The sequence below is a fragment of the Hypanus sabinus genome, chromosome 27 (assembly GCF_030144855.1).
Source record: "Hypanus sabinus isolate sHypSab1 chromosome 27, sHypSab1.hap1, whole genome shotgun sequence".
In the NCBI taxonomy this organism is placed as follows: domain Eukaryota; kingdom Metazoa; phylum Chordata; class Chondrichthyes; order Myliobatiformes; family Dasyatidae; genus Hypanus; species Hypanus sabinus.
In genome coordinates, this window is record NC_082732.1 from 46,127,598 (window position 1) to 46,139,871 (window position 12,274).

At 40.1% G+C, this 12,274-nt stretch overlaps 1 protein-coding gene across 1 annotated transcript in view; it reads right to left on the reverse strand.

The window, feature by feature from the left end:
- The window catches only part of si:ch73-236j9.2 (solute carrier family 35 member E2B), a 48,586-nt gene that overhangs the window by 20,971 nt on the left and 15,341 nt on the right, over positions 1-12,274 (reverse strand). The window contains exon 5 of the mRNA XM_059952419.1: positions 6,737-6,857. Coding sequence (XP_059808402.1) covers positions 6,737-6,857 — 121 coding nt within the window. The remainder of the gene's footprint in view (positions 1-6,736; positions 6,858-12,274) is intronic.

Below are 12,274 nucleotides of genomic sequence, written 5' to 3' on the forward strand. Positions count from 1 at the left end.
ATGGCAGAGCATTCCACAGATTCACTATTCTCTGGCTAAAAAAGAAATCCTACTGACTTCTGTTCTAAAAGGTCACCCCTCAATTTTGAGGCTGTTCCCTCTAGTTCTGGATACCCCCTCCATAAGAAACATCCTCTCCACATCCACCCTATCTCGTCCTTTCAACATTTGGTAGGTTTCAATAAGATTCCAACCCCCCCCCCCCCCGCCCCCCACATTTGTCTATATTCTAGTGAATACAGGCCCAAAGCCACCCAACGCTCATGTTGACCCCTTCATTCCCGCAATCATGAACCTCCTCTGGACTCTCTCCAAAGACAACACATCCTTTTTGAGATACAGGGCCCAAAAACTATTGACAATAGTCCAAATGTGGCCCAACTAGGGTGTTATAAAGCCTCAGCATTATCTCCTTGCTTTTATATTCTATTCCCTTTGAAATAAATGCCAACATTGCATTTGCCTTCTTTACCACAGGCTCAATCTGTAAATTAACCTTCTGGGAGCCTTGCACAAGGACTCCTAAGTCCCTCTGTGCTTTTGATGCTTGAACCTTCTCCCCATAAAGACAACAGTCTGCTCTATTGTTCCTTCAACCAAAATGCATTATCATATATTTCCCAATACTGTATTCCATCTGCTACTTTTTGCTCATTCTTCCAATTTGTCTAAGTCCTGTTGCAATCGCAATGCTTCCTCAGCACTACCTGAGAGGAGATCTGATAGAGGTATACAAAACTATAAGGGGTATAGATAGGGTAAATGCAAGCAGGTTTTTGCCACTGGTTGATTGAGACTAGAACTAGAGGTCATGGGTTCAAGGTGAAAGGGGAGGAAAACTCTGGAGATGCTGAAGACAGTGTAGCACAGTGTCTATGCTGGGTTGGGGGCTGGCCAGTGTTTCATCAGTGGAATGGCAATCTGGATTACGTGAATGCATGTATTCATCTGTGGACTGCTTGTTGGTGATAACACCCACGCAGCATTTATATACAGGACAAGTCACTAAGGGACTTGCACTATATATATATATATATGTTTTTTTTAGAAGGGAGGGAGGGAGGGAGGGAGAGAGGGAGAGAGGGAGAGAGAGAGAGAGAGAGAGAGAGAGAGAGAGATGTGTGTGTGTGTATATATATATAGGGAAGGGGGGAGGGAGAAATATAAGTACAGTCAGCCCTCCTTATCTGTGGATTCCACGAACCGTGGATCGGGAAAACCTGGAAGTTCTCTCTCCAGCACTCGTTGTTTGAGCATCGTTGGAGCACTCGTTGGTGAGACTGCACTTAAGAGTATTGTGTTCAATTCTGGTCACCTCATTATAGGAAGGATGTGGAAACTTATGGAGAGGGTGCAGAGGAGATTTACCAGGATGTTGCCTGGTTTGGAGAACAAGTCATATGAAGCAAGGTTAGCAGAGCTGGGACTTTTCACTTTGGAGTGTAGAAGAATGAGAGGGGACTTGATAGAGGTCTACAAGATTATGAGAGGCATAGATAGGGTGGATAGTCAGTACCTGTTTCACAGGGCACCAATAGCAAACACCAGAGGGCTTATGTACAAAATTAAGGGAGGGAATTTTAGGGGAGACATCAGGAGTAAGTTGTTGTTTTTTTTTTAAACACAGTTACACAGAGGGTTGTGAGTGCCTGGAATGACTTGCCAAGGATGGTGGTGGAGGCTAAAACATTAGGGGTATTTAAGAGCCTCTTGGACAGGCACATGGATGAAAGAAAGATGGGTTATGGGGTAGTGTGGGTTTAGAACTTTGTTTTTAAGGATTATATGGGTCAGCACAACATGGAGGACTGAAGGTCCTGTACTGTGCTGTAGTGTTCTATGGTTCTATGACAAATAAAAGGCAGCACAGTACAGGAAAACCGAGGGCTGGGGGAGAGGGTATCACCAGCACTACACGTCACACCATATAGAACATAACAGCACACTACAGGCCCTCTGGCCCACAATGCTGGCCAACCTCTTAACCTACCCTTTGCTTAGAAAGCAAAGGGTAGCAGTGAATGGGTGTTTCTCGGACTGGCTGGAGGTGACTAGTGGGGTACCACAGGGCTCTGTATTGGGACCACAGCTCTTTACGATTTATGTCAACGATTTATATGAGGGCACTGAAAACTATATCAGCAAGTTTGCTGACGATACTAAACTGGGTGGCAGTGTGACATGCGAAGAGGACGTTAGGAGAATACAGGGAAACTTGGATAGGCTGGGTGAGTGGGCAGATACTTGACAGATGTCATTCAATGTGAATAAATGTGAAGTTATCCACTTTGGAAGCAGGAACAAGAGGGCAGAGTATTGTCTGAACGGTGTAGAGTTAGGTAAGGGAGAAATGCAAAGAGACCTAGGAGTCCTAGTTCATCAGTCAATGAAGGTGAATGAGCAAGTGCAACAGGCAGTGAAGAGGGCAAATGGAATGTTGGCCTTTATTACAAGGGGAATTGAGTACAAGAGCAAGGATGTCCTTTTGCATTTGTACAGGGCCCTGGTGAGACCACACCGAGAATATTGTGTACAGTTTTGGTCTCCAGGTTTAAGGAAGGACATTCTGGCAATTGAGGAAGTGCAGTGTAGATTCACTAGGTTGATTCCTGGGATGGCAGGGCTGTCTTACGCAGAGAGATTGGAGAGATTGGGCTTGTACACACTGGAATTGAGGAGATTGAGAGGGGATCTGATTGAAACGTTTAAGATAATTAAAGGATTTGATAGGATTGAGGCAGGAAATATGTTCCAGATGTTGGGAGAGTCCAGTACCAGAGGGCATGGATTGAGAATAAGAGGTCAGTTATTTAAAACAGAGTTGAGGAAGAGCTTCTTCTCCCAGAGAGTTGTGGAGGTGTGGAATGCACTGCCTCGGAAGACAGTAGAGGCCAATTCTCTGGATGCTTTCAAGAAGGAGCTAGATAGATAACTGATGGATAGGGGAATCAAGGGATATGGGGACAAGGCAGGATATGGGGACTGGGTATTGATAGTGAATGATCAGCCATGATCTCAGAATGGCGGTGCACTCGAGGGGCCGAATGGTATACTTCTGCACCTATTGTCTATTGTCTACCCCAAGATCAATCTAACGAACCTCCATCTACTCCTGAAATACTGTGCCCCAACAATCCCAACTCTGGCCTAAGTTTTTAATTACTTGCCCAACACCTCCTGGTATGTTCACCAAAGCTCCTGTAAACCCTTGGGGGAACTTGCTACAATAAAGAAACCGAAATCTACAGCACATTACAGTCCCTTCAGTCTACAATGTTGTGTTGACCATGTACTACTCTAGAGATGCCTAGAATTTCCTTACCGCATAGCCCTCTATTTTCCTAAGCTCCATGTACCTATTTAAGAGGCTCTAAAAAGAACCTATTATATCCGTCTCCACCACCAGTGCTGGCAGTGCATTCCACGCACCCATCACTCTCTGTGTGAAAACCTTATTTTTGACATCCCCCTTGTACCCACTTCCAAGTACCTTAAAACTGTGCCCCCTCGTGTCAGTCACTTCAGCTCTGGGAAAAAGCCTCTGGCTATCCACGATAGATCCACCTACACGGGCTGTGTAATTCTGGGTGCAGGGATACCTGTACTGGCCAGACAGGTTATACAGAAACAGAACTGAAGACAATGCTTACACAGTAATGGAGGAAAAGACTAAATTTGGCAGCAGGAACTGAACATCAGAAATGAGGGGCACCACAGTGGCACAGCAATTAACATGATGCTATCACAGATCAAGGCGTTGGATTCTGGAGTTTCTTTGACAAGGTTCCACATAGTAGGCTTATTCAGAAAGTCAGAAGGCATGGGATCCAGGAAAGTTTGGCCAGGTGGATTCAGAATTGGCTTGCCTGTAGAAGGCAGAGGGTTGTGGTGGAGGGAGTACATTCAGATTGGAGAGTTGTGACTAGTGGTGTCCCACAAGGATCTGTTCTGGGACCTCTACTTTTCGTGATTTTTATTAACGACCTGGTTGAGGGAGTAGAAGGGTGGGTTGGCAAGTTTGCAGATGACACAAAGGTTGGTGGTATTGTAGATAGTATAGAGGATTGTCGAAGATTGCAGAGAGACATTGATAGGATGCAGAAGTGGGCTGAGCAGTGGGAGATGGCGTTCAACCCAGAGAAGTGTGAGGTGGTACACCTTGGAAGGACAAACTCCAAGGTAGAGTACAAAGTAAATGGCAGGATACTTGGTAGTGTGGAGGAGCAGAGGGATCTGGGGGTACATGTCCACAGATCCCTGAAAGTTGCCTCACAGGTAGATAGGGTAGTTAAGAAAGCTTATGGGGTGTTATCTTTCATAAGTCAAGGGATAGAGTTTAAGAGACGCGATGTAATGATACAGCTCTATAAAACTCTAGTTAGGCCACACTTGGAGTACTATGTCCAGTTCTGGTCACCTCACTATAGGAAGGATGTGGAAGCATTGGAAAGGGTGCAGAGGAGATTTACCAGGATGCTGCCTGGTTTAGAGAGTATGGATTATGATCAGAGATTAAGGGAGCTAGGGCTTTACTCTTTGGAGAGAAAGAGGATGAGAGGAGACATGATAGAGTTGTACAAGATAATAAGAGGAATAGTCAGAGTGGACAGCCAGCAGCTCTTCCCCAGGGCACCACTGCTCAGTACAAGAGGACATGGCTTTAAGGTAAGGGGAGGGAAGTTCAAGGGGGATATTAGAGGAAGGTTTTTCACTCAGAGAGTGGTTGGTGCGTGGAATGCACTGCCTGAGTCAGTGGTGGAGGCAGACACACTAGAGAAGTTTAAGAGACTACTAGACAAGTATATAGAGGAATTTAAGGTAGGGGGTTATATGTGAGGTGGGGTTTGAGGGTCAGCACAACATTGTGGGCTGAAGGGTCTGTAATGTGCTGTACTATTCTATATTCTACATTCTATTTCCAGTGTCCTCTATAAGGAGTTTGTACCTTCTCCCCGTAAGGTGAGTAGGTTTACCCTGCGTGCTTCAGTTTCTTCCCACAGTCCAAAGATGTACCAGTTGGTAGGTTAATGGGTCATTGTAAATTGCCCTGTGTTTAGACTAGGCTTATTTGGTAGGTTGCCATAACCAAAACCATGTACATTAATGATCTGGATGAGGGGGTAGTAAATTGGATTAGTAAGTATGCAGATGATACTAAGGTAGGTGGCGTTGTGGATAATGAAGTGGGTTTTCAAAGCTTGCAGAGAGATTTAGGCCAGTTAGAAGAGTGGTCTGAAAGATGGCAGATGGAGTTTAATGCTGATAAATGTGAGGTGCTATATTTTAGTAGGAATAATCCAAACAGGACATACATGGTAAATGGTAGGGCATTGAAGAATGCAGTAGAACAGAGTGATCCAGGAATAATGGTGCATAGTTCCCTGAAGGTGGAATCTCATATGGATAGGGTGGTGAAGAAAGCTTTTGGTATGCTGGCCTTTACAAATCAGAGCATTGAGTATAGGAGTTGAGATGTAATGTTAAAATTGTACAGGCACATGGATGAAAGAAAAATGGAGGGTTATGGGGTAGTGTGGGTTTAGTACCTTTTTTTTAAGGATTATATGGGTCGGCACAACATGGAGGGCTGAAGGTCCTGTACTGTGCCGTAGTGTTCTATGGTTCTATGTACAGACTATTTTTTCTTGTCATTATTCCCTAAACAATACAGAATAACAACTATTTACATAGCATTTACATTGTATTAGGTATTATTAAAAGTTATCTAGAAATGACTTAAAAGTACAGGCAGTCCCCAGGTTTTAAACGAGTTCCGTTCCTGAGTTGGTCTTTAAGTCGGATTTGAAGTCAGAACAGGTACATCCTGTATTATTTAGCGTCAGTTAGTCAAATGATTTCTTAGTATATAGTACATATTTTACCTTTCTATGCATATAAAACACTTAAGAGACAAACATGTTTCAATAATTAAACCACTGCTTTGCTTAGTAATAATTGTAGCTTTCATTGGGGCAGGGCCTTTCACATGCTCCATTAAAATTGTTCCGATCGTTCACCGACTGTAGCCTAAAGCTTTTCCAATGACCGATGGCGTTTCACCTCTTTCTGATAGCTTTATTACTTCTACCTTATTTTCAATCGTGATTGTGATTATTCTCGTGAACAGAAACACTGTGGTATCAGAGCTGCGCTGGGTCCTAATGTCCACCGCACTGACAGGTTAAATAAGGGACGAGCATCTATGTTTTTTGGTATCCATGGTGTATCTCGGAACCAATCCCCCACGGATAAGGAGGGCCGACTGTAATTTTTTTTGGTGCGACTGTGTTTACTTGCTATTTTATACAATATACGTGTCTCGAGCTATGTGTGACTGTGGGTAATGTGTTTTGCTTTCAGTTGGTTGTATTTATGGGTGTTCATGTACGAGTGACTGATAATTAAACAAACTTGAAATGTTTAAGGGGAATCTCAGAGGGAGCAGTGAGAGCGTGGAATGAGCTGCCAGCAGATATGGTGGAAGCAGATTCGATTTCAGCATTTATGGGAGGGTTCGGGTCTGGATGCAGGTTGATGGGACTAGGCAGAATAACAGTCTGTATGGACTAGATGGGCACTGTAGGGTTCTGTGTCATTTACAGAAAGCTTGCAAGTTCCAAGTTCCATTCTGGATTTATCACTTCTTTGCTAAGACTGTCAGATGCTGCAAATTTGTCTGTTGCAGGACAACTGCATGGAATATATTCATTAAAGAAAACTAATATTACCTACTTACCAATCCATGACATTGGTAGAGAGGGCAGCCGAGAAGCCGAGCATGTTAAAGCTGATTTCTGTGACTGTACACAATGCCAATCCACCCATTATAGGCATTAATGACAAGTTAACCCATAAACCTATCAAAAAGAGACAACACATAAATACAGTAACAGATAGGAGAAAATCTGCAAATGCTGGAAATCCAAGCAACACATACAAAATGTTGGAGGAACTCAGCAGGCCAGGCAGTATCTACAGAAAAAACTACAGTCGATGTATCGAGCCGATTCTCCAACGCTGGCAGGCTTGTACGTCCCCAGATCGTGATCCATGCTACCGACCTGTGATCTGGATTTAAACAGTGTCTTCTAACAGAGCAAACTATCGCATGGCACTTGAAGGGAATGTACGGGCTGCCCAGCACAATCCTCACTGATTTGATTTCACAGAAATGACACATTTAAGTCTATGTTTTGATGTACACTCAGTGGCCACTTTATTAGGTACACTTGCTCGTTTATGCTAATACCTAATCAACCAATCATTTGGCAACAACAGTGCATAAAAGCATACAGACATGATCAAGGGGCTCAGTTGTTGTTCAGAGCAAACATTGAAATGGGGAAGAAATGTGGTCTAAATGTAATGGCTTCTTTGTAATGTTTCACTGCTAATGCTAATGTAATACCTTCTCCGTAATGTTCACTGCTGATGTAACGGGTTCTCTATAACAGCAATGTTTGGGGTATGGCTAGGAGATAATGGGGTTTGGTATGCGGGGTTAACCAATAAGGAAATTTTGTTCTTTCTTGTATGTCTGGGAGCTGAGTTTTCATGGTCTTTTGTTGGGAGAGATGAAGAGGGAAGATGTGTCTGGAGAAAGCTGGTAGACCGACGGACGGAGTGGACTGGAATCTGAGGGTCCGAAGGTTGGCGACATTCGGAAGAGATCGATGGTGGAAGAATACCGACTGAGTGAGCTCGAACTGTGAGCTTGACTTGGGCCCTTTTTTTTTGTTTTGTTTATTTTCATTACTAACCCTATATTCAGATTAAGATTCATAAAGTTTATCATTTAATTTCATATGGTGTACTCTGATATTTTGCATTGTGGGTTTGTAATTGGGGGTACATTACACAGCATCCACACAAATTCTTTGTGCAATTCCTCTGTGCACACACACGTGCACAACTTAGAGGGAACACTGGAGTAGACCATGGAGAAAGTGAAGGAGGGGAAGGGCAGGTGAGAAGAGAAAGGGTAAGAGGGTAACCAGAATGGAGAATGGGAGGGAGTAATTACCAGTCGTTAGAGAAAAAATTATTTCATGTCAGTTATTACCCTACAACCATCAGATTCATGAAACTGGCATGGATAACTTCATTCACAACAATTCTGAATTGATTCTATGACCTACACACTAACTTTAAGCACTCTTTACAACTCTTGTTCTCAGTATTAACTTATTTGCATAGCTTGTCTTCTCTTGCACTTCATTTGCTTGTCAGTCTGTGTGTTTACATATAGATTTTCATAAAATTCTGTTGTATTTCTTTTTTTCCCAGTAAATGCCTGCCAGAAAACAAATATCAGAGTACGATATTGTAACATATAGTTGCAAGAAAATTGTGAACCCTTTGCAATGACCTAGTTTTCTGCATTAATTACTCATGAAAGGTGGTCTTAACGGCATAGAAAAAGACGACCCTCCAAAATATTTTGCTCAACTTTTAAAAGATGCGTTCCCGTCGGTTATCCCTCCGTTACTTGATCGCACACATAGAATTTGGTGTCGATCATCGAGTGCTCCAGCTAAACCTTCGGTTGTAATTGTCCGGTTTCATTATGTACACGACAAAGAACAACTTATTCGTGTGGCTCAGCAGGCAGAAATGGTTAAATTTCAAGATTACTATTTCCGTTTGGTTGAAGATTTTAGTCCTGAAGTTATGAGGAAAAGGCTTCTTTTTAAACCTCTGATGTCTGAATGTTTTGAGAAAAATCTAAAACCTGCGCTCTTATACCCTGCGAAGCTTAGAATCTCTCTGCCGAATGCTCCACGTCAGGTTTTCCTTTCAACATCTGAAGCAAGAAGTTATCTGGATGAGAACTTCCCTACTGCTACAGACACTAATCTCTAATAAATGAGTGATTCTGATTGTGTAAGATGGTTTTCGATTCCTCAAACCGGATTTAGTCTCTGGTTATTGGTGTAGGTTTATCCTATACTTTATATTTAAGTTAAAGTGTGTTTTTGTCATATTAATCGCTCTGTGTTATACACTTTAACCATTATACTATATTCTTGACTGTTATTTTTGTTCCTTCGAAGGTGTATTTTTAACCCTTCGAAGGTGAATTTTTTTTTTATTAAGATGGTGGTTTTTTGAAAAATATTTTTTTGGTTTTGTTTAAGATGGCGGTATTTTTTTTCTCTCCTGTCTTCTTCCTACAATGCATCGCTTATCATAGTTTAAATATGTTTTGTTTTGTCTGGGTTATAACCCGATTTATAAGCTTTTAGTGATTATATTCTTTTTTTTACAACTAAGTATATTAAGAAGTGTGGTTTTAGTATAGTGATCATAATTTTTAAGGTCGGGGTGGTTTTTTTATATATATCCTTTATATATGGAGTGGTCTTCCGCTGATATGGGGGTAGAATTAGTCTTATCTTTTCCTTCTTCAAGCCACAGTTTGGCTTATTCTTGTCTTTTTCTTGTGGGGGTGGGGGATGGTCTGTATTCTAATTTTATTTTTCCTTTACTAGTTTGTTTCAGTTTTTTCATTTGGGCTGTTTTTGAACTTCAAATATGTCTACGATGCCGTCACTTCCGGGTCCGCTCTTTATTTTTGTTCCTCTTCCGGGTGCATGAGTTTAAAATCTGGTTAACCCTTTTTATTCCAAAGGGTTGATTTTAGAATTATGGCTCAGACCATTAATTTTGTGTCTTGGAATACTAATGGTTTAAACCATCCAATTAAACAAAAGAAGATTTTCAAAGTATTCCAAAGACTTAATGCTCATATTATTTTTGTTCAAGAAACTCATGTGAGGAAGGAGGACAAATATCGCTTTTTTAGGTCTTGGCGGGGTCAACAGTATCATTTGAATTCGAATGCCAAAGTAAAGGGAGCTTCAATTTTTATTGACTCCTCTATTGCATTTGTTCAACATGATATCTTTTCGGATCCGAATGGTAGATTTTTGTTAATTACGGGTTTTCTTTGTAATAAAAAGGTTGCTATGGTTAATGTCTATGCTCCAAATGTGGATTGTCCTGATTTTTTTAAGTCCTTATTTACTCCTTTACCTAATCTAAACGAATATAAGTTAATAATGGGTGGTGACTTTAATTGTTGTTTAAATCCTTTGATGGATAAATCTTTATCTATTCAGACTTTACCCAATAAGTCAGCCACTTGTATTAACTCCTTTTTGTCTGATAATGGAGCTTTTGATATTTGGCGATTTTGGTATCCTAACAATAAAAGAGTTTTCTTTTTTCTCACATGTTTATCATTCTTATTCGAGAATTGATTATTTTTTTATTGACTCTTGTTTTATTCCATCGGTAATTGGCTGTAATTATGATATTATAGCTATCTCTGACCATGCTCCATTAAAACTTTCTATTAAATTTACGGATACAGTTTCTAATGTTAGACAATGGCGATTTGACTCTACTTTACTGCAAGATCCGGACTTTGTTAAATTTATGAAGGAACAGATCGATTTCTTCTTTTCAACCAATTCCAAGGATGATATTTCTTGCGGAACACTTTGGGACACTTTTAAAGCGTATATACGTGGACAGATTATCTCTTACTCCGTTGGTTTGAGAAAACGCATTAAGAAGGAAACTCTTTTATTGGTCGATAAAATTAAAGAGATTGACAAGAAATATTCGATCACTCCTAGTAAGGAGCTTTACAAACAAAGGGTTGAACTTCAAACGGAACATAGTTTATTACTTACATCTCCGATTGAAAATCAATTAATGAAAACCAGATTTAATTTTTATATACATAGTGATAAATCAGGTAAACAGTTAGCTAGGCAGTTGAAGAGTGCTTTGGTTAATTGTCAAATCACTAAGATTCGTAAGCAGAATGGGGATTTGACAGTTAACTATGATGAGATAAATAAGTCATTTCAAGACTTTTATACCCCCCTGTATCAATCTGAATTCCCACAGGATCGTAATACCATGTGTGATTTTCTTGGGAAATTGAATTTCCAAAAATTATCATCCGATGATCTTTCAATATTGGATACTTCTATTACGGACGCAGAAATCAAAGGAGTTATTTCCTCAATGAATTCTGGGAAAGCACCAGGTCCAGATGGGTATACAGTAGAATTTTTAAAATGTTTTTCCGCTACTCTTTCTCCTTGGTTATGCAGGGTTTTTGAGGAAGCGATTAGATTGGGGAATTTGCCACAATCTTTTTATAGAGCTTCTATTTCTTTAATACTGAAGAAAGATAAAGACCCTACTGACTGTGCATCCTATAGACCAATATCTTTATTGAATGTAGACTCCAAGATCTTTTCCAAGTTACTGGCATCCAGGTTGGAGAAGGTTTTACCCCAAATTATTTCGGAAGATCAAACCGGTTTTATTAAAAATCGCTATTCTTTTTTCAATGTTAGGAGATTACTGAATATTGTCTACACTCCTTCACATAGTTCTTCAGAATGTGTTATTTCATTAGATGCGGAGAAAGCATTTGATAGAGTTGAGTGGCCTTACTTATTTAATGTGTTGGAGAAGTTTAATTTTAGTCTGACATTCATTTCCTGGATTAAACTGATTTATCACACTCCAGTAGCCTCAGTGTTTACTAATAATCAAAGATCTCCCTTTTTTCGTTTATTTCAGTGCACTAGATAAGGCTGTCCTCTTAGCCCATTACTATTTAACATTGCTTTAGAACCCTTGGCAATTGCCATCAGAGAATCACAAGATATTTCGGGTATTAATCGGATGGGACAGATATTCATGTTATCTTTGTATGCAGATGATTTATTATTATTCATTTCTAACCCTGAGAAATCTATTCCAGCAGTTCTATCATTGTTGGCTCAATTTAGTGAGTTTTCTGGGTATAAGTTAAATTTTAATAAGAGTGAATTGTTTCCTTTGAATAGACAGGTCCCAATTTATGGGAATTTACCTTTTAAATTAGTTAATGACTCTTTTATTTACTTAGGGATTAAAATCACAAAAAATCATAAAGAATTATTTAGGTTTAATTTTTTACCCTTAATTGATCAGATTAAAGGTTTGTTTACTAAGTGGTCACCATTATCTTTATCTCTGATAGGTAGGATTAATGCTATTAAGATGGTTATTTTACCTAAGTTTTTATATATTTTTCAAGCAGTACTAATTTTTATTCCGAAGTCTTTTTTTACTAATATTGATTCAAAAATTTCCTCATATATATGGTAGAATAAAAATCCCAGGTTAGGTAAAATACATTTACAGAAGACAAAGAAGGAAGGTGGGTTAGCATTACCTAATTTCAGATTTTATTATTGGGCAG